General features: G+C 44.1%; 2 protein-coding genes across 2 annotated transcripts in view; one reads left to right on the forward strand and one right to left on the reverse strand.

Annotated features, from left to right (window-relative positions):
• Positions 1-25,364, reverse strand: part of VPS53 (VPS53, GARP complex subunit) — a 65,165-nt gene extending 39,801 nt beyond the window's left edge. Inside the window, exons 1-7 of the mRNA XM_026861459.1 lie at positions 25,287-25,364; positions 24,312-24,361; positions 23,445-23,511; positions 8,260-8,346; positions 7,865-7,980; positions 6,589-6,708; positions 810-888 (exon numbers count right to left, since the gene is read on the reverse strand). Of these exons, the coding sequence (XP_026717260.1) occupies positions 810-888; positions 6,589-6,708; positions 7,865-7,980; positions 8,260-8,262 (318 nt within the window). The 5' untranslated portion in view covers positions 8,263-8,346; positions 23,445-23,511; positions 24,312-24,361; positions 25,287-25,364. The remainder of the gene's footprint in view (positions 1-809; positions 889-6,588; positions 6,709-7,864; positions 7,981-8,259; positions 8,347-23,444; positions 23,512-24,311; positions 24,362-25,286) is intronic.
• The window catches only part of FAM57A (family with sequence similarity 57 member A), a 9,428-nt gene continuing 5,011 nt past the window's right edge, over positions 23,430-27,846 (forward strand). Inside the window, exon 1 of the mRNA XM_026861819.1 lies at positions 23,430-23,527. Coding sequence (XP_026717620.1) covers positions 23,430-23,527 — 98 coding nt within the window. The remainder of the gene's footprint in view (positions 23,528-27,846) is intronic.

Consider the following 27,846-nt stretch of genomic DNA (forward strand, 5'->3'; position numbering starts at 1 on the left):
GTCTAGAGATGATCAATCTGCAACACTTTAAAGTAGCATCTGTTGGTCTCTATTGGTACACACTGTGCAGAAAAGACAGGAAATTTAGAAACGTTTTAAAAAAGATGCTCTTCTGATGATGCTGCATGTGGACAGAAATTTGCCCTTCATCAAGGATCTGCTCCAAACAGTTTCCTCATTTCTGTACTTGACAGTTTTATGAAGAAACCTGCAGAGCTGGCACTCTGCAAGACAGAACTAGTGTTTTCTTTCAAATAAATTCAAATTCACACCTCCTCCCTATATTGTTTGCAAACATTTGGATGCGTAATTTTGGGGAAGCACATTTGCTGCCTTAGCCCTAGCCCAGATTTGTATCTGTGCTGTCTGAGTAAACCAGAGACAAACTTGGTAGCAGCATGTCAACACGCAGCCTATGCCTGGCTTTCCCTAAACACAACACAAAGCTTCTGTGTCCAACAAATAACCAGAAACCTGGGGGAGATGCCAAGGGAAGCCCCCTCCGGTCTGTCTGACTGGGTGAGCAGTGCTTGGGGCATTCCCCACCCGCCCTGCAGACCTCACTGCAATAGATGTGCAGTGTGACAGACGAAGGGTGTCATTTCTCTCCCACATTCACTTGACAGAAACAGTGAGAAATATACCTAGCACCCTACAGCTTGGGAGACTTGTTTGCTTTCTAAAATAACTCCTGAAACGGAGAGAGAGAGATCAAATCTAGAAGTAAAATGAGATAAAAGCGGATGACAGTTATGTCAGTTTTCAGCAACACTTTTCAACAGGAGGAAGAAGGGAGTTGAGAACTTTACCTTTGTACCTTGAGAAGGAAAGGCTTCCTCGAAGTCAGCCAGGATCTGCTGTCCCAACTCATTCTGCGCTGCCTTCACCCTGAGGAGGACAGAGGACACAAGAGCTTTGTTGGTGGTACAACCACCTCTTTGTTTCATTGCAAACGTTACTACAAAGTAGACTGAAACGCCAACAGCTACGTGAAGGCTTTTAAGGGACAAAAAAGGCAGCTAAAGAGAAAACATCCACACTAAGGCGGCCTGTATGTCAAAACTGGGAGAGCATTTGCTCCCTGACTGACACGGGATGACAACCCCAGCTCTAGAGCATCGATCCCTGAGCTGCAGCACAACACACACTAGATGCTCTTGCCTTGCTGCAATTTAGTATTTCAACAAGGGCCAGTTATTCAGCTGAGAAATCAGCAGGGTTCCTGTAACGCCAACGTGATCAAATTATCTTTACATTCGTGTACGTTGGTCACACTTCAACAAAAGTACGTTTCTAACACAAAAAAACTTCACAATGTCTCAATCTCCATCGTGAACCTTTCACAGATCCAGGTGCACTGACCCACTTTTAAATGAATCCCTGTGAATACTGTTGGCTGCGGTTTTATTCTATAAATCCTCCGTGTCTTAAGAAACATAAAAGAGCAAAGGTACGAAACGGGCAAAAAAAAAGTTCCGAACAAACCACAACCTTGCTCTTTATTTCGCTGAGAGAATAAAGCTTCCAATTTCCAGAAATAAAAGTCAATACAGTTTAATTGATACTTCTAGGGAAATGGAAATGCCTACACATACTAGAAAGAGCCAAAACAAACAGTTAGGCACTTAGATCCCTCTGCAGCCCTTGAATTCTTCCATCACTTTTTATTATACTGGAAATTCTTTAAGGTCTAAAACTGATCATTCAAAGCAGTGGATTTTTCCACTGAGATTGATATGTTAGAAAGAGTGGCTACATTTACTTTTGTGAAAATGTTTGTTCAGACTGTGGGGAGAAGACTTTGGATTTTTATTGTTGTTTAAGACTCCTCAACCTTATCAAGGAATTATCTGCTGCTTTAATCTTCCCATTTGAGGTACATTAGTAGTGAAACACTACAAGATAACCTGACAATGCTGGAGAACAGGCTGGATTCTTTAATGGTGCCAAATGCAGAAAACTCTAATCCTTTCAAAGTGACAGCTGAAATAAAACTTTGTCTCTGTGATTTAACTGTATGTATGACCCGCCTTATGCAGGATTTATTTATGGGGATTTTGTTGGAAAAGCTTCCTGCCTGCAATGTCAAACATAATTCTCACTTAAGCTCTCTGCTTCACAGGAATGTTTAGAAACTCCTCTACTCTTCCAGGTATAGATTCCCCATTAATACCTTCATAACTGTGAAACAAAAGGGATTCACTAATATGTTGAAATAGAAGGAGTGAGAAAATTAAGCAGTAAGGATGAACCCAGCCCTGCAGCCACAACTACAGGTATATCCTGCTTAATTTGTACAAGTAAGCACTAGCAGTTCACGTGAGAAAGCACCACAGAACCAAACCCTTTGATCCTTAAGAAAAAGGAGGGGAAAAAAAAAAAAAGAAGAAAAAAGACACTAAACATGGATTGCAAAATTTTATCTTTTAACTCATCAAGAAACAATAAGTCCTTAGTATTAGGAGTCACAGAAATGAATGAGTTTGTATAAACAGCTGGAAGTTACTAGCTGTGGCACTTCTTTTCTTACGACCAGCTACAGGGACCTTCCTATTTGACAACAGCTGCAGCACAAGCACAGTGGAAGCACTGAAAAGAGCAGCAGCCAGATTCCTAAAGACTCAACAAATTTAAAAGAGGCTCTGTCAAGCAGTTAAAAGCCCTGTCCACAGGCTTTGTTGGTTTAGGCTCGGATTCAGGAAAGTGCTTAAGGATAGTCTTAATGGGGATTCTCATATCCTTAAATTAAGAAACTTGCAGGAATGACTTGCTGAACTGGGATGTTAAAAAATAAGTATTTTTTAAAAATCTGTCCCGCTTAAAAATGTCTCAAATATAAACAGGGAATTTTTTTTTTTTTTTTTTTTTTTTTTTTTTTCAATATTTTGTAAGATAGGGATAGGACAGAGGCATCAAAGTAGCCAAAGGTTTAGGTATGTGTGCACAGTGAGAGGGACCCTCACTGCCCCCCCCAGTAACAATCGTTTACAAAAGCACACACACAAACAAGCACAATTATTTTTTACCACGAGCGTGCGCCCTGAAACACAAAATCTTTTATGTCACCCCTTTACAAAGCGATTGCTTTAGGCAGAGAACACGGGAAAGCACTCGCTGTAGCCTCTAGAGATGACATGGAAAGCTGCGAGCCTTTCAATAATTCAGAATAATCTTTATGCAATGGAAACTGCAGTGGTAAAAGCCTCGACCCCGTGCCTGGCTTCCCTTGCGTTCGCTGCTGAAGGACCATTTCTGCACGTGTGTGTTTAACCTCTTGCAGAAAGAGAATTGCCCACCAAAGCTCAGCAACCCCAGTTCCTCTCAGCTGATAACAGATTTAGGCTCTCTTCTCAGGTCGGATCGATAAGGGTATCTCTCCCCGACTAGCTTCCCCACAGCAGCACGCTGGGGTATCGCAGCAGGCGCCCTGGCTTCCCGCAGCAGGGAACTGCCTTTTCCTGGGGTTGCCAAAGCCTTTGGTTACCCAAGTATTAGTGATTTTTGTTTCTCTGACTTTTCTTGTATTATTAGTGGCTTTTGTTCTCCGTTTCCCCCACCTTTAAAAAAAATAAAACCAAGAAAACCCACTGTTATGTTTCAAATGACATTAAATTACTAAAAACCACAATTCCTTTAGCCAAAGCTACCAGAAATCTTAAACTACGCCTGGCAGCTTACTGAGATAAAAAGAGGCTGAACTAGCCTGTTTTTCTGTGGCAAACTTATAATTATCTTTCTCCTAAATACTTTCCAGGCTTTTTTCCACTATCCGCAAGGCTTTCTCGACCACTTTCATGGGTGGGTTTGTGACCACTAATTGTATGCTCCCTCCACAGACAAAATAAAACAGAAGAGGATTGAGAGATAACAAAATATTGCTATTTACTACAACAAACAACTGTCCAATGCACCATATAAGAAATTGTTTTAGGAACACGATTACAAAAATATTTACATTTGGATGTGAATTGTGACATTTTCACATCAATACTCAACAGGATCAGCACAAGAAGCCAATTAATTGAGAGTTCAGTCAGGTTTCCAAGGAATACTTAGAGTGGGATTTTGTTTAGTTATTTTCAAAAGGACAGAACAGGTGGAAAGCAAGATGAAAACCACATCATTAGTTTTCACAGCATCTAGGAGCTGGAACCTAAACGGAATACCCCACAACAAAGAGCACACCCAACACCACCGAGCAGGCACTTTTCCTTCCCATGGCTTCCCATTCATATTTGGCTTGACTCCATTCATGCCAAGAATGAGAGGCTCTTTATTAAAAGAAAGTAACAGAATCTGCTCGTTTAGCAGTGTATATAATAGACTTACTGTATATAATAGACTTTGGTTACTGTCACCGGCCTGTGCCAACATCTACTAAAGCATTTCTGGCCTTTGCAAACATCCAAGAGGCTTCACTTGTACCATTAAACCAAATCCATGAGATATCAAACCCCAGCAATTTCACAGTCTAAAAATAGCACTGCAAGAAGCCAGGCAAACTTCCTTTGATGTTTCATGAATCACGAAAGTATTTCCAAGCAAAGAGAGATAAAAGTCAACTCCAAATTGGGCACTAATATGTACATGTGTAGTCAAACTCCAAAGCAGATATTCCTGTGCTGTAGACCTCCCTGCAGTAATTTGCTGCCTGGATGTCAAAGCAGTAACGAGATCCCAGCAACACCCTGGGTGCAGCTCTCCTTTCGCCCCACAAGCAGCCACTTCTATCGCTACCAGATGGTGCAGCTCTCCCTGTGTAAACACTGGAAGGAAAACCCTGCCGAGGCAATTCTAAAAATAGGAGGAACAGGCTTTCTTGAGCTTTCCAGATCCTTATCTTGAAGGCAGACTAAAACAAAAGAAGTTTTCCTCCATGTCCTTGCCAGTCTCTCTGGCGTGACTCAAAACCACTGTGCCTTTTAGCAGCAGCATGAAGTGTTTTTGTATAGTTATCAGCAACTACAAAAGTATTAAATCATCATCCATCAGAAGGGAAAAAACAGCCAGAATTCTGGATCAAGGCTTAAATTATATTTGGCCTTACAGTGGCCAGTGACAGCACGTTTCTGCCCAAGGGCATTGCCACTCTGGAAGAAAATGAAGGCAGCTATCTTTCCGAGCATGAGGTTGGAATAGTCGATAGCCTAAATCCAGAAAAGCACTGACATATGTTTTTATTTCCTTGATGTTCATGTTCATTTAAGCAAGTGCTTATGGTCAAATGCTTTGTTAAAACAAGGCCCCATCTCTCTCTCTAGCTTTAGGGTGGATTTTTCTTTTGCTCTGTTTCATGGATTCCATCTGGGTTTTCTGGAAGAGGTTATCTATACCATAAAGTCCGACAGATTTACATGAAAACATTACAAACAAATCATTCAAATGTGATTCCCATTGCTAAACAGCACAGACATCCAGCTGCTGTCTTAGCAAAGGGAGTAACCAAAAAAATTAATTACTGTGTCTGGAAGGTTTCTTCAAGCACCTCTGTAATGAGCAAAGTCATCTCAGGCATCAAGAAGATGGTGGTGATAGAGTTAGCATTTATTTTCTGTTTGAAAATTGCATCAGATATGGTTGTATCATTAAGAAGGTGCATCCCTAACATTAATAGCCTGTTTTCACCTCTGAGCTGTGCTCAGCACTACTGCAGGCTGTTAAGCAAACATCATGTGTGTGATGTGAGAGAAATAAATCCCACTGTAAACAGGAAGAGTAGGTTTTGGGTAGGGACAGGGAGGGCCTTGTTCCCTCAACACCCAGCTGTCACGTCCCAAGTGACACCAAGACCCCAGGAGGGCTGGTGGCTTCGTCACCACCAAGTCACCTGCTGCTGCTGAGAAGAGTTGGCACTTGCTGCTGGAGTTGTACCAAAACTCACCAAATTTAACTGTGGTAACTCCACATTAGAAAATCAAGACTGTACGAGCTCAGCATAAACATTTAGAGCAGTCAGGTGTGCTATATGTGATTTTGGGAAGACAAGTCTCAACTCTCAGCAAAACTGGGCAAAGGGAGCAGGTTTAGGTGAAAGAAACCCAAGGTGCTCAGAATAACTAAGTTTGGCAAATGCACAAAAAGAAATCCCGCCTGCCTAAACCCTTGGGCAGCTAAGCAGTCTGACAGCGATTTGGCAGCAGTAGGGCACATGTCTGGGCAGAAAGGGGCCCCAAGCACCACCACACTGGTGTGTGTATTTCTGCTTCATGCCAGGCTGCTGAACTGTATCACAGAGGTTGAGGAAGCGGGAGGAAGCGTCACCTCAGGGTTCACCACAAACACCTACACATGGAGATCACATAAACCAATTTACACTTCCACAGATTACTCCAGGTAAGTAAATTAAAAGCCAGTCATTGAGAAGCACAGATCATTCGTGAAGTGCATCTGTACTAACCATTGTTAATTAACAGAATAGGCTGCTCAAGACTTGAGCAAACCGTGTCCAGTTTTAACCTGTTCTGACTAGAAAGAAGCTCAAAGGACCATGTCCAGCCTTCCCATCCTTGAGAAACTGATTCTGCCTAATGCATTTTCTAACCTTCTTTCCCAGCAGGCATGCAAGTGCTCAGGGTTTGATCCTTATACCTTTCAGAAAGCTGTCGAATCTGAGGAATGCCCATGTATTTGTTGAAGTGCTCCAACACATTCACGACACCTTGGAGAAGGTTGGCAACTTCCCCATATTGTCTCCTCCTGGTCATAGCCCTGTAGAAGAAATTAAAGATTTACAAAAGCAGGTTCAACGAAAATCCTGAGTGGTAATTTCACAGGTTACCTCATCCCCACTGGGTCATGCTGGTCCCTTTTGACATTTATTTTTCTAAAATACACAACTCTTCATTAACATTCCACTGTAGCATTAAAATTTCACTTAACTGATGCTAAAATAAACCAATCCAGCACACACCTAACAATGCCTCAAAAACCCCTAAATGTCAAAAGCAACACTTGGCAAAGAACATGTAAACTACTGAATGCATCCGCTTCACAGTATGGGTCCGGAGGCAGTAAATGTTATTTCACTGTAATGACCTGAGTCAAGCCATTCATCATCACACACAAAGTGTGAGTTAAAGCTTCACAGGGAGGAGAATCATTATGTTGAAAAGCTATTAGCCTTGACTTTTCTGTTAATAACTTTCACAGGGAACTGACAGAAAAAAAATCAAGTTTATTTATTTTTATTTCATCCTTCAGGATCATTCTAATGGATACAGCAGCTTAAGTAAAATTTTATTCTGAACACTTAACAGCCCAGTGTTCATGCAGAATTTGCTACAAGGCAAGAACAGGCTGTGCCTGGGTCTTGCAACTTCACAGATGCAACATGTAAAAAACTGAATTGTCCTAGCCTGTGTGTTCCCCAAGCACATTAAAAAAATCCACAAAGTATTATTAGAAACACCTAACCCCCCTTCATACATAGTACAAGCTCTAAGGCTTCTTTAAATTTATTCTCAGAACTAGAGTAGATCTTTCCAAAAGAGAACTCATTCCAGTTTAAGACTTGAGACTGATAAAAATCCCCCCAAATCCCTGAAGAGCACATCGCTAATGAGGATAGCTAACTGCATAGACTGACTTACTCTTTAATGGAGCCAGACTCACTCCTTACCACCAAGAATCAACACAGCAATTCAAGCAATCGATGCTGCAAACCCTTAAATACAGCAACAGAACTTGCGGGTCACTCAGAACAACACAGAAAGGATCTGCCAGCAAAAATCAAGGCTGTAACCTATTAAGAAAACTTCCTTCCAGAAGAACAAGCAGCTGCTGTCACGGCCCTATTCATAACGATGAACCAAACTTAAGAGCTCAGCAGTGGCATCAAAGTACCACTAAAAATTCACACACTTACTCCAGGGAATCCACACCCCCCGCCAGCATGTGCAGGTGATTGAGGGTGGTGATGGAGGTGGTCAGATGGCGCTTGGCATGATCTAGCTGCTTGATGTCCCGTGTGATTTCTTTAACCTAGTGAATGAAAAAAACAAAGAGTCTGGTTAAATATCAAGCCACAGCAACAAAATTTTAAGGAGATAAAAAGGGTGCTCTCCCCCCTTTGGAACTACAAGCATGTTAGCTCTACCGGCATGTTAACACAAGGACAAGGGTACAGATTCAACACATGGTTGGCAGAAAATTACCAGGTCAGCAGGACCAAAGACAAAAATGTTCCCTTTTTAGCAAGAACTGGAAGCAAAAGTTAGTCTCCTCCACCCTTTCAAAGGCCAGAATGAAACTGCTGCTCACCATTTGTTCTGATTTTTCAGCCTTGTCTTTAATATCCTTGATTTTACCAAAGAGCTGTTGAATGGCTTTCTGGGCTTCCTCCAGGGCCTGGAAAAGAAACAAAGTCAGACTGGAAAGAAAACCTGCATCCAGTTTTCACCTTCTAAGAAATACATAGTTGCTCCCTACAGCCCCTGGGCTGGGGCAGTGGAGGGGAGCAATTTTCTTACAAAGAAAATATCATCAACACATCAAAAGTCAATGTACCATGCTGGGATTTTTAACGTGAGTTGACCAGGGTTTCAGTATCCATTTTACAATAATGCTCTGGCAAAATCTGATCGAGATATTCTATGAAAGCACCTCCACATTATGAACTATGAATAGGTTTAAGGTTACTGCAATAAATTTTGATGCACTAAGTGTGGAAAAAAATACATAGAACTTACTCCTGATCAATACGTATTTAGAGCAGGAAAATGAAACCTCCAGAAAACCTCTATGTTCATCATTAATTATAAATAAAAACCCCACAATGTTACATATAGAACACTGAGTGCTTGCCTAAACCCCTCATTGAATTAGCAGGATATCATCCTGTTGGAAAACATGATGCATATTTTGCTGATTCCTTGGGGCGAGCAGCTCAGCCTCCCACCCACCCGTAGGAGAGGTTCCTTCTAGGCACAGAAGAGAGGGCACAGGTTTAGCAGGTAAAGAGGGTCGAGCCTGGGAAAGAGACATCACCTGGATTTTTCTGCTATTTTCCTTCAAGCTTCTTGGGGCATCTGGTCCCCTTCATACGCCACGGTGCATCCTGACCTCACACAACCAGTGTGAACTTCACGTGGATTCAATGAGTGAAGCCACATGTCCAAAATCACATGTCCAAAATCTGACTTCTGAAGTAATTCAACACATTTTGCCTTCCCAGTCTGATAACATTTCCAGCTCCAGCTCCACTTTGCTTCCCGCTGTTAAGTGGGCTTCTATCCCTCTGGTTTTATATCCAGTCCCATGACCAAGGTTACGGCGCAAGCTACAAGCTCCTTCAGCAAATAAATTTAACACATCTTCATTTGGAAATGTATGAGCAGACTATCTGCCAGGAGCTTTTGCTGGAACATAGCTGCATTATAATAGAAGTATAAAAGTTGGAAATGTTTTATAATTCATTTTCCAGAGGGGGAAAAAAAGTCTCCTCTGAAATATCTTCTGAATCATGCGAAAGTTAACACTTTATCTATTAGTGTCACAGAGCTATCACATCGCATGTTCACTGAGGGAAATGAACACACCAGAGTGCTGTAGGAACACCCGTATCAGAAATGAACACCATCACCTACCTCCTCTTTTGGCTCCAGCCTAGCCACCCTTTAGAATACGGTTTTCTCTTCCATTTAAAGATATGTGGATTAAGTGCAAACCAAAGAACTAAAAAATGCTCCTTTCAACATATTCAATGATAGTCTCTGTACTCAGTCCCAGACCATGGCTGCAGCACATTACTCAAGTGGGCTATTAAGCAAGCAGCAGCTGTCCTGCCTAGTCTGAGATTTGGATAGGTCTGTATTAAAAAAAAAAAAAAAGTCAACCTGAAATTCCTCACAGTTGCCAAATGCTATGTTTCCCTTTGCTTCAGCACTAATGCTAAATGCTAATTTCTCTGCATGACCCCAGAGAAGTGAGAGCTGCTGATCTCTCCAAAAGAAAGATGATTTATCCTGCCAATTAAAAAGATTCTCCAAAAAGAGACATTGTCCTCTTTCATATCCAAGGCAATCTCAAAACCTACTCAAGGTTTGAATAATCTTGAACCAACCTGCAGGGACAGGTATTTGTTGGGGTCTCAGGCACACAGAACCACCCAGAGGCAAGGTAGGGAAGATCAGCATGAGGAGCCTGGGGAGGCCCGGCACACCATGCAGCCCCATCGAGCAATGCAGACACACAACAGGGCCACCCCCAATTCCCAGCCAGTCGTAGGCTTCTTAGATGCATCTCTGATCCCACTCCCTTCTCCTAGGGCTAATTTCTCAGAGGTAGGCTTGGACAACAGCCACGGCAGCTCAAGAACTCCAGCCATCCACTGTAATCCTTTCACTTGGGGGTGGCATCTCCAATCCTCTCCAAGGAAGAGCGTGTGAGTTGCTACTTCAAGCATCAATACGTAGCTCAAAGCCATTTGTTCTCAACAGCCTTCAGCAACCAAGTTCAGAGTAAACAATATGGGGAGTGAGGATTTCCATCTCAGGTCTTACAGGTTTTACATTAAAATCCCTGTCCACAAAGGGAAAACTGTCTTACCTGTTTTCCTCCTGAGTCAGAATATCATCTGCTTGAGTACAGGGACCTTTTCCAAAGTTACTGCCCATAATTCACCCTCAGATAATGGCCCAGACAAGGATTCCTAGCTGCCCACATATCAGCAGTTTCTCTTTTGCTCACTGTTAAGAAACCACACTCCATCTGTTTCTCTAACAGGTCACAGTGCTATTTAATAATACTGCAACAAAAACCAGCAGAGATAATTTACAGGAACCCGGTTTACACCTGAAGAACATGTTCCTGCTGCTCACTGCTCTGTGCCCAGTGGAAACCAGCACACATAGCAGTGGAACTCTGACCAAAGTAAAGTGCGATTCTGTTCTGTACATTTAAAACTGCCAAAAATGAGGTGAACTGGTGTCATCACCTGGTCCTGACACTTGTAGCTTTTACCTCCTTACAGACTCTGGAAAAACACAAGGCAATGTGTGCTTTGCCCCCATCCAATGAGTTAAAGAACTGTGGTCTCCTGCTGCTGTGAAAAATAACATGGCTGGGATGTGGAGAGAGACCCAACAGCAGTTGCTATTCTCCTCAAGCTCTGTATTGCATCTCTGAGAGAAGGGCTGTGTTTCCATAACTGGTAAAAATAACCAGAGAACTCAACAGCAAACTTAACAGACTTGAGTAAATCAGAATTGCTCATAAACACTCGTTTCATTTCTTTAAACTTGCTTCCAAATATTTGCTTAGCCATTAAGACATAAATCTTTAGCTACTCTCCTAAAAAAAGAGCTGCATATTCCTTATTTGAGTCAGAACACACTAACTCATCAACATGCTTCGTTTTTATAGAATTTGCATTTAGAGATTAAAACATTTCTTCAAACAAATTGCTGAAAGTAACACTGTGTGAATTTATTATTTTTTTTTAAAAAGACGGGAGGGCACCGTCAGACAGATCTGATGGGAAATTTGGAACAAAATTAAGTGTTACTTCTTGCACAAAGCCTACAATTAAACTTTCTTATCGTTCTTTTTAAAGAAACCAATAAAACGGTTTTGGCTGTAACATTCTAACTACAGCATGTGAAAGTAAAATACTGCATGTAGACAAAGGAAATAAAGAAAACTAACCAATAATGGAGAAAAACCTTCACTTTGCTGGTCACCATAAAGATAAAAAGCCTAAACACTAAAGCAAAGAGCAAAACCAAGGAAAAACAAACTTCGATTATAAGAAAACACCTCGTATTTCATAAATGGTGTTCATTATTAAGAGATAAGAAACCGACATCTAGGGCATGAAAGTAAGTCTAGTTGCTCAAGGTGTAATACAGAAATTTATTAACGTATCTGATGGTTATTCTTTCACCTGTAAAAGAAGAGAGGAGAAGCTGCAGCCGCATTGAAGGCTACACTGCGTATCGGAGAGAATGCATTTCCCTTCACACTTTGCTCCTGTTAAGACACTGAATCCTGACTTTTAAAAGCATTTTCTTACTGCTTTTGTTATTATTTCATAAATAGCAGGTTTATTTTGGATAGAAATTCTAAAACCAAAACAGTATCAAGAGAATAGGAATTGCTCTTATTTCAGCATAACTGGTTTACACGATGACCAACATCCAGTAATCTTCCATCTGCGGCTTGACGCAGGGTTCACCTTGCATTACTAATTTATTGGTTTCCTTGCCAGTGCAACTGGGAAACATGTAAACGTACGCACCCCCAGACAGCATACAGAAGTTAAGTTATTGTGTTTCCTTCCCTACAACAGCAGTTCATTTCAGGGGCAGAGGACCACGAATAAATAAAGAGACTGGATACATAATCTGTTGTGGTTATATGAAACAAGGATGTTGAAATTAAGGTTGCGATGTACTGGAAAAACACCATATGACTCTAATCAACAACTGAGCCTGCAAGCTACAATTAACCCATCAGAATTATTTATTAAACTTTATGCAACCTCTGAGGTTGCAATGCCAGGCACCAGCTGAGAAATACGGCCCGGACAGGGCTCGACTGCCTGAGAGAGGCAGAGCCATCGCTCAGCAGCGTCTGAAGCTTTTTCTGTAATGTTTGTCCCCGGGGTACCCCGGCTGCTCTGACAACAGTAAATTTAGCAAAGAGGGCAGGACCAGCAACGGAGCCAGAGACTCTAGACAGAGCACTCGATGCAAGACAGGCCTGGGCTCCGTATCGCTTTCCTCCTTCTCCGACGCAGCGTGTCTGATCTCCTGCCCTGACACGGGTTCAGCAGCACGTCCTGGCTGCAGGGGGAAGCAGGTGACGGCAGGGCACGGTGGCAGGGCACAACGGTGTGATGGTTGGCAGGGTGCCTCTGCAGGGCAGCGCCCAGCTCCACGTGTAGCACCTGGGGAGGTACAGCCCCAGCACCCGCAGAAGCAGGGACGCAAAACACGGGGTTTTTTTGGGGGGAAACACCCAGGGGGAACTTCCAGCCCAAGATCACAATGTCTTTTTAGCCATCCCCATTTCTCAGCCAGCCTGTATTTATGCAGTGGAAGCTCCCCTGCTCTTGTGTTACTAGCAGAGATGAAATGCAGACAACTGAGAAACCACACATGGGAGTTGCAAGACTCAACTCTGCAGCACACAGCCAGACCCCAGGTAAGCAGGGCAGGCAGCGAGCTACACGGGTTTTCATCAAATTCTCCAAAGCTGGAGAGAAAAATGTAGCACATGAATCAGCTAAAGCTCTCCAACCTTCACCTTGAGATGCAACAGGAAAAGAATCCAAACACACCAGTACAAAACAATAGGGAACCGAGTTAAACCATGAATCACTAAGAAAAAGACTGCCTAAAATATAGCTTTACTTGGCATTATCCCAAGCAACTTCTAAGGTCAGTCTGCAGATCATCACTTGTGTCACACCTTTTCACATGGGATCTTCCAAGCAGCAAAAGGAGGAAAGAAAATAACCCAAGTGAGAGGAGGGACAAGACCATGTCTAAATCATTAGATTTTGAAGTGGAGCATCATTTAAAAGGTTATGTCCCAGCAACTTACAGTACCAGACCGACATTAACACACACAAAAGCAGTGTTAGCAACAATATTCAAGCCAAAAAAACAGTGCAGTGAATTACAGCCAGTCTCTCCAAATCCCCACAGCTGCTGTTGATGGACACAGCCTCCTCCTCCCCTCCCCAGCCGAGGTACAGAGCTGTCACATCGCTCCCATCAAGCAGCAGTGTCTCATCAGTGGGTGTGTTGACTTCTAAATCCCTCTTTATTCATCCTATCAAGACTCCTGTGCAAAAAAATACTGAAATACTAGGAAATATGCAAACAGGAATTGAGAGGCCCGTGGGTTACTACAAAATGATGCTGAACTGGGGAAAAAGGAAAATTTTCAGAGGAAGTTTGCGTGCTTGGGAAACCCTGAGCATGGGGACTAACTGAATTAACACTGTTCTGTCCTCAGTAATGGTTAAAATACCTCAATGGTTTCCATATGCTCACTGGTGGTGTGCTAGAAACGTGCTAGTTTTATTTGATTCTAGCCAATATATATTTCAATTGGATGTTATAACTCACTTCAGAAAGTTGCCCTCTGCTAAGTATTTTATAGACACTTGACACATCTGCCAAATTCACAGCATCCAAATGTATTTTTAATGTTACAAATTGGGCTGTGGTCAGGATGCTGAGAATTTAATGCTCCTGGATCAGTCTCCACTCTTGAATACAGAGCGTTAACGCTTCTTTCATTTGCTGCCACACTTACAACCCAGATTGATGAAAATCCAGACCATGACTAAAAATAAGTTCCCATCCCCAATTCTCCAAGGAGCCTCAGCTGCAGAGATTTCAAAGAAACCCTTGCACACTGTGACCAGCCTAACAATTTCTGCCACTAAAACCTCATACAAATGAGTCCCTCCAGATTGAGAAAGGGTAGAAATATACTTTGATTCTCAGTCCAATTTCATTTTAGAGAAGACTCTTAAGTTTTACAGCTAGGGATAAACGACTGCAGCTGAAGCTGAGAGGGCTTGTCCATCAGAGCAGGATGACATTGCACCACAGCTCTGCCAGCACACTTCCCTGAGCAGACAAACCTGAAGGGCTCATCACCCTTGGTTTTGATTTTAGCAGATTTCTACACGAGGAGTTCATCAAATACTACATAACTACTACAACTGTCACTAAAGAATAGAGTTTTGTGTCATCAGCTCCAATCCTAACCACTAAGGCTGCTCAGGACACTTTAAATCAACAAAGCAGATTATGTCCAACACTGCACCAAGCTTAAAACTGCTACTGCTGCCCCTTCACTTAAGCCCCCAAACTGCGCTCAGAAATCAAACCCCATGTTCTGAACAGCTGCACAAACACCAACAGACACAGGGGGTGAAGCGAGAGGTGACTTCCAGGTTGTGCTGGTTGAAACCTTGCAGCTTAACTCCCAAACTGCACTCCTGTGTTAGTCCAACACCCTTCTGAGCTGACATTTTTTATGGCATTGCCCAGCCCTGCACACCAGTGCCTGCCCCACGAAGAAAGGTGGTGATGTGCTATAAGTGACAGAGGTTTTAGCCGTCTTGCTTGAGTGAGTAATTTTACATGGGTTTTAGTCATGCATCTAATTTACACCACAGTGGCATGGCCATTTAAATGTTAATTGTGGGAGTTGCACAACCTTCCAGCAAAACTTTTGGCTTCATCATGCTCATGCCTCAAGGTGGGTTACTACAGCTTCACCACATGGCTCCACAGTGGGTTACTACAGCTTCACCACATGGCTCCACAGTGGGTTACTACAGCTTCACCACATGGCTCCATGGTAGCAGGTGAACGGCCACAGCCTTCCCCCACACCCAGCCCAACACATTAAACACTATTATCATGCAGTATAAACTCCTCCATGCAGACACTTATTATTTCCCTTATCGCTCTTCTTTATTTCAGAATACCAAAGCTGTGAGTCTCCACCCTTCACATCATTTCTGTTTACACCCTGATGCAGCTGTTTCCTGTACCTCTCCATGCCCATGACCCACCTCTTCTCCAGCACAAAAGAACTGACTGCCCTGGGCTGCCACAGGCACACCCGCTCCTGCGCTTACCCTCTGCTCCAGCACCCAGCTGCCTGTGCTGGTTTCATCAGGAGTGCTGCACGCTTAAATTTGTCTGGGAAGTCTGTAAGTGACTGAGGGATTCCAGTGAATTTGTCTGCTGATGCGTTTCAGTTGTATTTGCAGTCTTGGAGCCATGCTTGACTTCTGTGGGGGGTCACATTTAGTGACCACTCGAGTTGCATCAGATTTTGCAAGATGAATTCACGTTCAGGTTGAGACCTTCGAAGCAAAATATAGACGGAGGAATGGCCAACTATACCATGAATCCTACAAGTAGGGATTTCTGAGGGGAAATGCTGACAGTTCACCTGCTGTAAGCACAGCTGGAATAAACATTACTATGCACCGAAAATGAGAGACAACAAAAAAGAGAAAGAAAAGAAAAAAAAAGAGATCTACATTAAGAAAGAAATCCTGACAACGGGCAGGAGATTTTTATTTTCAGGCTGGGCTTCTCGCTTTGCTGGCATCAGAGCCACTGGCTGTGGAACAGCCTGGTTTTGCTTTGCAGCTTGTGCTGCCTTCGACACCACCAGCGTGGAAGCGCGCCCTCCGCCAGCACAGCACGAAACCCGGCTCCCAGCCCCGGGCTGCGGGACATCGACAGGCTGCACCCGCCCTCCCGGACAGAACCACACGGCGAGGTCAAGCTCAGACTCTGCTGCCTTGAACCAGGCTTTGCAGCAGATGGCAAAAGTTATGCCTGACCTCTTCATACAGTTGCAGATGCCAGCGCTCATGGCCAGTAGCCAGAAGGATAATAAACAGGGCTGTTTCTTCTTGGCATGCCATTCACCTGAAAGCCTTTTCAATAAACATGTTCGAGGCTAGAAAAAGCTCACTGGGTCTCTTACATGGGAAGGACATTGTTCAACTGTCATAACCCACTAGGGAAATGACTCTAAATGAAACACTTTTGATTTATTTTGGCAGCTCAACTTCTGTTTATTATTCATTGGTTACAAAAGAATATTACGGGACTTTAATCACTCGTCTGGAGTCTTACAGAATCTGTGGCATGACCTTTTTTTACAATACATAAAATGACACAGCTTAAGACACAATATTTAACTCTCATCCATTCACCATCTTAAAACATATTGAAATCTAAAACTAGTCTGTTCCTATTTCAGAATAATGACCCGTTCATCAAAAACACAGGAGATAATGCTTAGCCATGCAGGAGACAATGAATATAATCGACAGACAGTGCCTGCAACATCAGGGATTGTGACACAAAAAAGCTCACAAATATTTTAGAGACTTAGGCTTAATTAGTTATTAAAAGCTTAGGGTGATTTTCCTCATCTGGTCTCAGGGCTCAGGCAAAGGCTGTCAGTGCTATCCCAGCAGCAGAGTCACATCACTGCCAACCACGTGAGCCGAGCCTGGGCACGGCGGCCAAAAAAGCAGCACACAATTTGATGTCTGGAAGTCAGCATATATTTAAGTACCTAAAACAATGAGACAAAAGTGCCTACAGTAGATCTGAAAGCACTGACTACCTTGGTTTAGTGTGAAACACAACCTGCAGCCAAACAAGCCACCTCCACACAAACAGGTGGAGGTAAGGAGAGAGGCTGAAGCAACAGTGCTGCTTATTAAGTGTGTTTGTGCAAACGGCACAAAATCACCTCCCTGCCTGCCGGGCTGGTGCTGCCTGTAACCCAGCACTCGCAGAGCTGAGGAGGACACGAGCTGCCAACTCCAGTGGCACTACCCGGAGCTCAGGACACCCACCAGTAGCTAAAGGGGCACTTGAGCAGCCAGGATGGCCCCTCAGCAGGGCAGTACCCTACTGCCCACTGCTCCTGCCACATGCGGCACCCACACCACTCTCCCGTGCTCACCATCCATCTTCACCCCTTTCTTCCTCCCTATATTGATTCTGTAAAGTGTTTCCTGATCTCTATCTAAAGTAAAAAAAAAAAAAACAAACACGAACTATTTCACAGACTTCCATCTACGACCTTGTCAAACCCAATAACCTGTGGGCATTTTTTTATGCCAGACACATTCTCCTCCTCGCACAGGCTTAAACACTGCCAGACAGGGCAGCACACACGCAGGGCAGGGCCAGGCCAGCAGTCTGAGCCTCCCCACAGCCGCAGAGCTGAGATGTTTATTTTTACATGCAACGAGAAAGGACAGCGCTGGTTACCAAAGGATGGGATGGCTAATTGAACTGTCTACTGCTGTGCTGGGTTCAGGCTGGGCAGCAAGGATATATTTGTATTCTTTAAGCACAGCAGCTGCTGTCCCTTTTCTTGCACTGCTGTAGTTATGAAAAAAAAATAAAAATATTACTGTTCTCACGGAGCAAAGAAGCAAGAGCCAACCAAAGCAAACCAAGTTATCAAACCATATCTTCAGCCATGAGAAACACACAAGGTTTTTCCCAGGCCAGAAAACATCCTTTTTCTCTCCTCATTGACACTTATCTTTGTTCTAGCACTAATTGAACCAGACCCTAATACAGTAGGAGATACTAAGCGATAAGCCAAGCTCTTCTTTAAAACACGGTCTCATTCAGTTTCAGTCATTTACTTTACACATGTGTGTGCACAGGGCAGGAAGGGTAAGATGGACTAGAGAGAACAGAAAGAAGTTTATTTTTTTTAGATTCAAACTATAAAGCCACAAATCCATTGAGGATCTTGGGATTCCTCTGGAATTCTCAGTTTCTTCCAAAATGGATTTTGTATGAAGCTGCCTCCCCTTTACTGACCTGAGCACCCCCACCCTGGTTGCACTGATAGCATCCAGGGTTAAACTAGACTGCAGACACAGAGAATACTTTATTACAAGGACAACAGCCTGACAGGTGAAGCAGCTTCAGCCAAACAACCCGTAAAGGCATGTCAGCAACTGTCAAAAAAATTACAGCTAGTCCACGCATAAGGTTTAGCAATAAACACAACGAAAGAGCGACAAATAAAACCGCACGGGGTGCGTTAAACACTCAGCGGAAAAATCTATGGGAACTTTTTATACTACACCCTAGGGCAGAGAGGAAATTATGCCACAACTGGACTGCAGCTCTTGGCAAGGTCAGCCCAGACTCCAGTTCAGCAGCAGCTCTGAGAAAAACCTTAGAGCGGAAAATTCGGATAGCACTGGCTCCCCAGAAACGGCAGGCGCAGCTTGAAGCGCGTATTGTTACAACTGAACCACGGCAGTTCCCGCACTCCCAGCCTCTCCCAAGGCAGCCGAAACAGCCCAAATCTGGGACTCCCAAGGAAAATTTTGTTACGCCCTGCAGAGGAATGTTCCACCCACAACTGTTGTTTCCTCCCATAAAAGGATCATTAGTGAGATAATTTCTGAGGCTCATGGTATTGTCTACAGATTTTACTGAAATATCGCACCAGGAAGGGGAAGCCAAATGAGCCAGACTATTTTAAGGCTTTTGCATTTGGAGGAAATTCTAGGGCAAAATTTCAAAAAGGCAGATGCTTTGAACTGGGAAACGTTACGCTTTGTGGAGAAGGGAGCATTCCTGTCTTTAGAGCTGCTTCAATAACTCTTTTGGGGCCACATCTACTTGGTCGACTTTATTTTTAGATTCAGAATCTGCTTTTTCAGACACCTAAATACTATTTTATATGAACACGTGTATGTGATCAAGACTATTTGGGAAACAGTTTAGAAGTTAAAGACTGACTATAAAAAGCTGCTCTTACATCCCTCTCATAACTACAACTCACTTCAAAGACCTGCTCAACCATCTCAGCACCCAGGCAGGGCACAGAGGTGTTCACCCCAACATTACCACTGTCAGATTGCCAGTCAGGCAGGACAGAAGACTCGATCACAGGGAGTACAGAGGCTGGATCTGCAATTTTTGAACTTGCTATCCTCAGGGTCTCCTTTTCCTTAAGGAGCACGGAGAGCACATTCCCATAGCTGCACACTACGTACTCCCCACTGGGTCCAACGTGGGGTTAGATTGCTCTAACTGGGAGAATAACATGCAGCACTATTCAGACACGTCTCTGCTGGCAGCACTCCCTCGCCATCAACAACCAGTAAAACGTCGCCCTAGTCTCAAAACCGAGGCTGGGCTCCCCTCTCCTGGACGGCTGCAAAGGTGCAGCTCTCCACAAGGCTCCACACCAGAGGGAAAGCTGCTTTGCTGGGCTCAGGTGGTAAATGACCCCTTCTTCCCCGAAGACAAAGCAAGCTGTTAAAGGCTGAATACCCTTAGCTCGTCTTCTAGGATCTTCCCTGGTATCAGTGGCCTCCAACACGCTACCAAAAAAAGAAATTAGATGGGTCTGTGGCAGGTGCCAGGTCCTGGTGATTTGAACCAACGGCCTACATGAGATTCCCAACCCCACGTTTGGCAGTTAAGGCTGACGGGAGGTGGGAAAGCCAAGGATGAGCTTCCTGAATCAGCTTCTGCACCCACAGCACACGGTGCTCCCTCACCTGCAAGGGCAGCAGGGATGGCGACCGCGCGTGCGGGCAGCTCTGCCTCCCCACACTAACCTGAGGCGGGCAGGGCACAGCGAACACGGACAACTGAGAGCAGGGGCTCAGCGGGGGACACCCTTCTGGCTTCCTTTGACTTAAACGGAATTTTTTTTTTCTTCTACCACTGCATCTGAGGTTTATGTTTCCTTTGGAAGGAAGTCAGAGATTGAAAAGATGTTTATGGAAACTTATTTACTCTCCAGACACAAATGGCTCCTCTAACTCTGACACCACGCTGTCAGGCAATTCTGGCAAATGTTGATTACAGTTTGTACCACGAGTCGTTAGACACCGTGACTGAAGGAAAGAGGCTTTTGCACAACACCTTCCAGGTCCAGTCTTGCAATAAACACACAGAATCCTGAGCTCCCACTGAAATTCAAGCAGCTACAACCTCAGAATTCACATGCATTTTTATCTACAGCACACACTTTCAAGGACACGACAGACTGCATCGTTCCTCTCGGGTCTCAGTGCATCAAGGGATGGAAGTCAGTCAGAAGACAATAATTGCTTTTTCAAAAGCTAGTCTGCTGCAAGTACTGCACACCGCAGGCTACAGGCATCCCACACGGGAAGAAAGTGTTATAAATGGGAAAAGGTTCAACTTTTCACTGCGGTTGGTTCTAAGCTTTGTTTCAAACCTATTGCACAAGCTGGTTGCCAACTGTTTCTTAATTAATCAAGGGTGGTTTGCAGTTGTGGTTACTATGATAAAACGTAATAACGATCTTCAGCCTAGGCTTCCTCAGGGAGAAGTTCACAGGATGATATTATCTATCCATGTGCATACTTCAATCAAATTTTGCAAGGAAATAATTTGTCTTGAGGATACAAATCTCCTACAAATTTAATAAGAATAGAAGATCAGTAGAAGAAAGAACCTAATTTTATTGTGGGACCAAACTACAAACTACTACCAGAAAAGGTAAAGAAAGAAAAAAGCCCCTTTCAGTAGCACTGACTCCCTTTCTAGCAGAGTGCTGACTAGTCTTAAAGGAACCTTGCTTTGAGTTGTTTCAAAACAATGTCTTACCATACACTGGAAAATCAAACCCTTTCTCTCCAAGCAGGAGAAGCCAGGTCTCTTGTTCTATAAAAAGTTAACATTTCTAAGCGTCCTTGATTCCACTGAGAATGCACTGGTAGAACAAAGGCATTCTTTGGCATGGGAACTGGTGGCTGAAGCTGAAAAGCAAGGTTTTCGCCCCCACAATCGGCTATCAACAGGGTGGTCATGTGCAAAAGGCTGCCTCACTCCCCCAGCTAGCACACAAGATATGCTCAAAGAAAGCAGTGCGGGGGGTGACAGGAACAGCAAATGTTTCTTCTAGGTTTCCTCTGGTTCTGGAGAGACAAATATAAAATTTCAACTCAAACTGAAACGCAATTCAAGCACTCCCCAGCGCTGCCAGATGACCTCTTCCACTGTGCGTCCCTCTGACCAGCTACCGTGCCAGGTCTGAGCTTGCTGATGCTCCTTTACTGCTTTAAACATCAAGACCCAGCCACGTCCTGTCGCTCCAGCAGTCTGGTTCCAGTGATTCACAGACGAAATCCATGTACAAGCATGAAAGGGCAGATGTGGATTAAAAACACAAAAAGGAAAAAGCTCACAGCATTTTAGATTCAAACAGGTTTTTTTCTTACCAGCGAACTAACACTTTCAATAACTGAGTGGTTTCCGTACTTGTTAGAATATCTTAAAGTAAGAAACAACCATTAGAGACTGTGTGGCCTTAGTTGATGCAGTCTGTGCAACTGCCAGCCCTGACATCTGACTTAAAGTCCACTGCTACCTTGCAAAGCAGCAAAATGAGGGAAAATGGGAAAATTCACAGCTAAATATAGGGATATTTGTGATGAACTGCAGCTCCAGGCCACTTGAACAATGCCCTGCAGAGTCATGCCACACACACGTGCATGTTTGAAGGTTTTTACTTGGACAGGAGTTTAACTGGTTCCTTTACAACCAAACTAAATGAAAGGCAGCACAGATGGATCTGCCTCCCCAGCACCTCAGAGCAGGGTGCTGCCCGTGTCAGTCTGGACACGCTTGGGAAAACTTCAGAGGGATTAAGAAGTGAGAAAGCACAGACAAAAGACAAAGCTCTAAACAAAGCTCACAATCTCCACAGCACAGAGACACTTTTGTTATCCTGCAAGCACAGCTGACCTTGTTCATCCCACACCATGTTCATCCTTGGGACCTGCAAGTCCCGAGGCACTCGGGGCAATTCTCAGGAACAGCTGAGAATTTGAATTTGTCACCTTGAATGGGCCCAAACGGCTACAACATCACCAGCTTCCCAATCATATCCAAACTCTGTAAATACTGCACTAGCTTCCACTCCCTCCTCAATTTCTGCAATTGCCTTCCCACTTGATTTCTTGTCTCATCCCTGCACAGTGATTACAGGCAGCACCACTCCCAGGTATGCCACATCCCAAGCATGTCCCCAGTTTAACAGTAGTATTCAGGCAATCATGCAAGCTTGAAACTAGTTCTGCTAGGAGAGGTAAGCATCTGGCATTTTTATGAAAGCAATACAAAGGCACAGATAAGTCGAATAATTTGCTAAAGGCCACAGACTCTGTGGCAGAGAAATTAGAGAGATTAAAAATATACGCCAATGGCTACTGCAGCAAGAAGTGGAAAACACAGCCAGTGCTGGTGAGGGGATGACTACCCCACCCCAGCAAACTAGTCTTAAATCTAGTGTTAAAAAGATGAGTCAGTGTTGACGCTGAGAAAAGCAGCATGACTGACAATTCAGGGCAGTAATCCTCCTGGTCCAAAACAGAACACACACAGGGGCAACACCTCAAAATCAGGTGGCCCAGGCTCAGCGTTCACAAACACGGCTGCCGTGGCGTGCTGCTCAGAGCTGCACTCCCAGCAAACACTTCTGTCAAGCAACAGACAAAAGAAAACCTGACAGCTAAATAAGATGTGCAGGATGGACAGGCAGCCAGTCAGCAGGCTCAGCCCCTAGCAGCTCAGGATACTAATAAAGGCTAAATAGCCTTTTATGGATCCTTACTCAGCAGCAAATGGGCTTGTACCCATTTAACCCTGTTTGCTTTATCATTAGCTTCAGATTGGCACAAACGCAAGCCTCCTGGTTTTGCTTTTGATTTTTATATTGATTTCTCATTCCCTTCCCTTTGGAGGGTGACCAGACAGCAGGTTAGAACAGCTGTTCAGCTCGCCAAACTGTTGTGTCAGAGAGAGCAGAAACATCTCCCTAACGACAGGTGCAAGTTTCTGCCCACCAGAGCTGCTTCTCACTTCAGCATAGCAAGAGGAGAACCTCTATTGGTTTTACTGGAAATGAGACACACGTACCTGGCGGCCATCCTGTCCCACGTTGGTCTGTCCTCTGACTACTGTTCGGATGTTGTCATCCAACCTCCTGGAGAAAAGAATCTGTAATGTCAAACTCATTCTCTATGCGTCCGACCCAAACAGCTGTGAGATCCTTAAGAGCTACAGAACGGATTTAAAATAAAACACTGGTGCTACCGATGCTAAACTCACCTTTCCCCCCCCCCCGTAGGACATCACTATCTTACATGATTTAAAACTCCTGATGCAAAACCAAAAATTAATTTCTTAATTTAATCAGGGCTTCTTGCATTTCTCTTCCCTTAAGCAATATTGTCCATTTTCCCTTCTCTGCTTTCATTTCTACTTCCCACATGTTAAAGTGTTGTCTCAATCATTTGGTAAAGGTTGGCAATGCCAGGCTACACAGAAAACGTATTTCCTGCACATTTGTATGGATTTTGTACTTTTAGTATCAATCATGACAATTAAAACAAAACCCAAGAGATTTTACAATTGCTATTTTGACCTCACAAACAATAAATTTTCAGCAACCAAATCTTCTGGGTAGTTTGTTCTCTCAGTCTTCAGACTGTACTAAAATTTGGTATTCGTCGATTCTTACTTCATTGTTTCTTCAAAACTCTCCTTTGAAATCCATCAGCTAAAATAACCTGAAAGGTACATATTAGACAATAGGGGCAAAGTATAAAAAATAATTATAATTAAAGGGAGCCATTCTCATCTCTGTCCCACTACTGGACTCAAGACTGACCCTATTCACATCTTTTAAGATACTGGCTATAGAGCAAAGGATGTATTTATGAAGCCTCGGTGACAACCAGACTGCCTGCCACCTGAGATGCTATGAAATGAAGAAATATTTACCTTATTTTCAATCTGATTTTGTTCACCACTTCATCGATGTTTGCCAAAGACTACAACATGAAAAAAAGAAAGAGAAGTGAAACAGGGAACCTTTTGCTGCTGATACACATCAGCTGTGATACCTAACACTTTCCCATGCGTGACAAAGAGGGGAGAAAAACTTTGTTCTAGAGATGGAGAAGCTGAGACACACAGAATTGCCCTTGAAATGCTGTAGTGACATGACCTCCCACAGGGACAGAGCCTTGGCCTTCCTGGGGCAGAGACCCTCCCGCAGAGCCCAGACACTCAGGGTGGAGGAGGCCTGTGTGGGGGCACTGCAGGGGAAACAGCTCTCCACTGCTGGCAAAGGGAAAAAAAATCAAGCCAGCACCACCAGCAAACTAACCAGAAACAGCCAAAAGTTAGAAAGAAGCTGGTGCTGCAGCAGATCTTAAACATGGTAAACATTGAAGCTGGCTCACAACCCAACCTTCAGCTGCAGAAGCACCTCCTTTTTTTGCAATAGATTAGTCCAAAACTGTCCCTGGGGGTGATGTGGGGAATACAAAGTAGGGATATAAGCCCATAGCAATCTCATTCTTTAAATCTCAAAAGAAACAATAGGTTTCAAACACAGACAACTTTCCAGTGACATTTCACAGGCAACACCTGCCTTATTTCGCTGAAGCCCCTGAGGATTCACCAATGATTAAAGCACAGCAAGTTAGCAAATTTACTGCCAGAGAAACCTCTATATAGAAAACTAATTTATTTCTATAGAACAAAGCAGGACTTTTACTGCAGCAAGCACTTTGGGGGAAAGAAAACTCCATAATGACAGCAAAATCTCATGAGACGCCAATTTAAGAAGTGATTATTCTTGTAGCCCTACTACCCATGCTGCTGTTTAAAAGAAGGAGGTTGGGTACAGGTTTAAACACACCCTCAGCCATTTACTATCAGGTTACCCCTCATGCTGAGAGCGTGACTTACTTGCTCAGTGGGAAAGAGAGTATTGATATACTCCACAGCATTGAAATCTGCTCTGTCCAGTGGATCTTGGCTTGGAAATACCTGAAGAGAGGGAGGAAAACAAATCAAAAATCCATCACTTAATTTCTGTAACTTTTCACAGCATCTACTACTTCTGAGCAATGTTTCACAGCATTGTCCCAATAAGTGTGCACAGAGAGCAGTGAGGCCTCTGTGCAGGAGTCGAGCACCACATGCTCTGCAGGTCTCTGATCTATTCAAATTCCTGTGGGTATCAGCGTGGGTAAACACAGATAATAGACACGTGGGCTTCCACAGACAGCCCCAGCACAACCAATCACGTGCAAGGAATTCCCGAGACACACGAGCCATTAATTATGCATCCCAAACCACTGGGATGCTTTTGCCACTGTCTGTAAATGAACCCCTGCACTGAGGTATCGCCCTGCTCTCTGCCTGGACTCTGCACGGCCCTGCCGTGAGAGATGGAGGAGTTGCTTTCCACAGCTGTGTAATAGGAAACATGATGAATTAAGAAATGGTTGTACAAGTTCTCTGGAAACTTGGGTTTGCCACTTTCACGTGAAAAACACAGAGAAACAGAATCTGCTGAATGATTACTCCTACCCACGGGAAAGGGAAAAGAACAGCTGTGGTGCAAACAGATTTCATCTCTCCTCAGAAGTAGCTCAAACAATACAAATGCGGCTGCCAGACTTTGCTTTTTGTTCCCACAGACTAAAACATGCTGCTTTCCCTCCTCTGCTACCGTATTCATTCCATATTTATACAGCCATCAGCTCGCGGTCTAAACTGAGCCTAGCAAACGTGTAGCTCACCCCGCAGATCATCCTGGTCACTGAAAGCCTTCACAGAAACCTGCATTACCTGGTCACATGCAGCATTTACACTGTTTTACACATTTTTGCAGCATAAAAGCAGTGGTTTGGGGAGACTACTTAAATAAAAGCACATTCTCCCTGAAACAGGCCTCTTTGGCAGCTTTCCCAAGATTACTCCTGTGGCCCGGAAGAAGCAGGGAGCAATGAAACATGCCTGAGGTCGTGCCCGAGTGAGGAAGATGCTCTGATGTTGGCCCATCTCATGGGTGCAGCTGCAGTATTACAACCAGCCTGTCCTGCTCCGGGCTCACAACTCCTGCAGGTCCAATTAACCCCACCTCCACAAGCACTAAGCCCAGCTGAAGCAAGGGGCGGGATAGCAGATAAAGGCTCACTCAGGAACCTCCACTCAAAGTGCTGATAGAGATCAAAGCTGCAGGCAGCTGCACCCGGTTGCTACTCCTGGGTCTTTGTCATTAAGCAGAGATGAACACCCAGTGTTTGGTGGGGCACCCAGCTGGGTGTGCTCCCTACCCTGCTTCAGGCAGAAGTCAGCTGAGCCAGTTCTGCTCATTCAACCAGAACCTGGTAGGCTTTGCCCAAAGCTAATTAAGGAACACTCAAATGAACCACAGGATTATTGGGTTGGGAAGTGCCAGTAAGGAATTGAGGGAAGGGAGGAGGCAGCATCATCCTGAACATCTCCCCTTGTTCAGGATGTGAATATCTGCCTATAGCCTTACCATCCATTAAAATAATTCAGCTATGGATGTGGTGGATTCCCCACTGCTCAAACTCCCAAGTCAAGACTGTCTCTAAAAGACATGTTTTACCTTGAAGAGATGTTTTGTGCTTGATGAAAATGTCATTAGGTAACTTTCTTTAGTTGTACAATGTACAAATCACGCCAGGCTTCTCTGGCTTTCAAGCATAAAGGCTCTATAAAGCTCAGAGGATTCTTTTTTTTTCTGGGCTAGTTCCAGGTAAAAGGTGGCAATTATTTTAGCAATTTGCAAGATTTCAGCAAAAATTACTCAATGGTTTACTGCCAGGTATGCCAACCTCATGCCAAGACAGAGTACCTGGGGCATCTCTTTCTTTGGAGCAATATTCCAAAGCTGGCCCAGCACCCACAGAGAAACTGCATGACCCTCCTCACCTTCTGGTGCTGGGCTCAGCTGAGATACTGCCCCAGCTACCATGGTCCACCCTAGTTTTGAGGAGAAACACCAAAAGCCACCTGCAAGACCCAACACTCAAGAAAGTGAGGAAACGTATTTGAGTGATACTTTGAGAGGCAGTTCCTGTTGCTGACCACAGCCTTCTACTACAAGAAAGAGCTCTTTGGGCTGACGGGGTGGCTGAAGTCAGCACCAGCTCGCTCACAGACTCCATTAGACAGATGATTTCACCCTGAGTGCTTGTGGAGTTTTCTTGGGCTCCCAGCACCACAGAGGCTTTCACCACTGAAGGACTTGGGCTGGAACATGTCGATCACAGAAATGCAGCCACGGCATTTAGATTATCCTGACTCCCACCGAGCCACAGCCCGCTTGACTCCATTAAGAGGCTTTACAGAGCCAGTAACAACGTTGAGTTAAAGACAAAGAACAGCCAGTGCCCCGTGGCCACCAGAGATGGGGAAGCGATTAATGGGAGACGCTCGGCTGCGGCCCAACCGCAGGACCGGCCCCTGCGTGGCGGGGGAAGGCGACGAC

This window comes from Athene cunicularia, assembly GCF_003259725.1.
Source record: "Athene cunicularia isolate RWA chromosome 19 unlocalized genomic scaffold, athCun1 chr19_part1, whole genome shotgun sequence".
Classification (NCBI taxonomy): domain Eukaryota; kingdom Metazoa; phylum Chordata; class Aves; order Strigiformes; family Strigidae; genus Athene; species Athene cunicularia.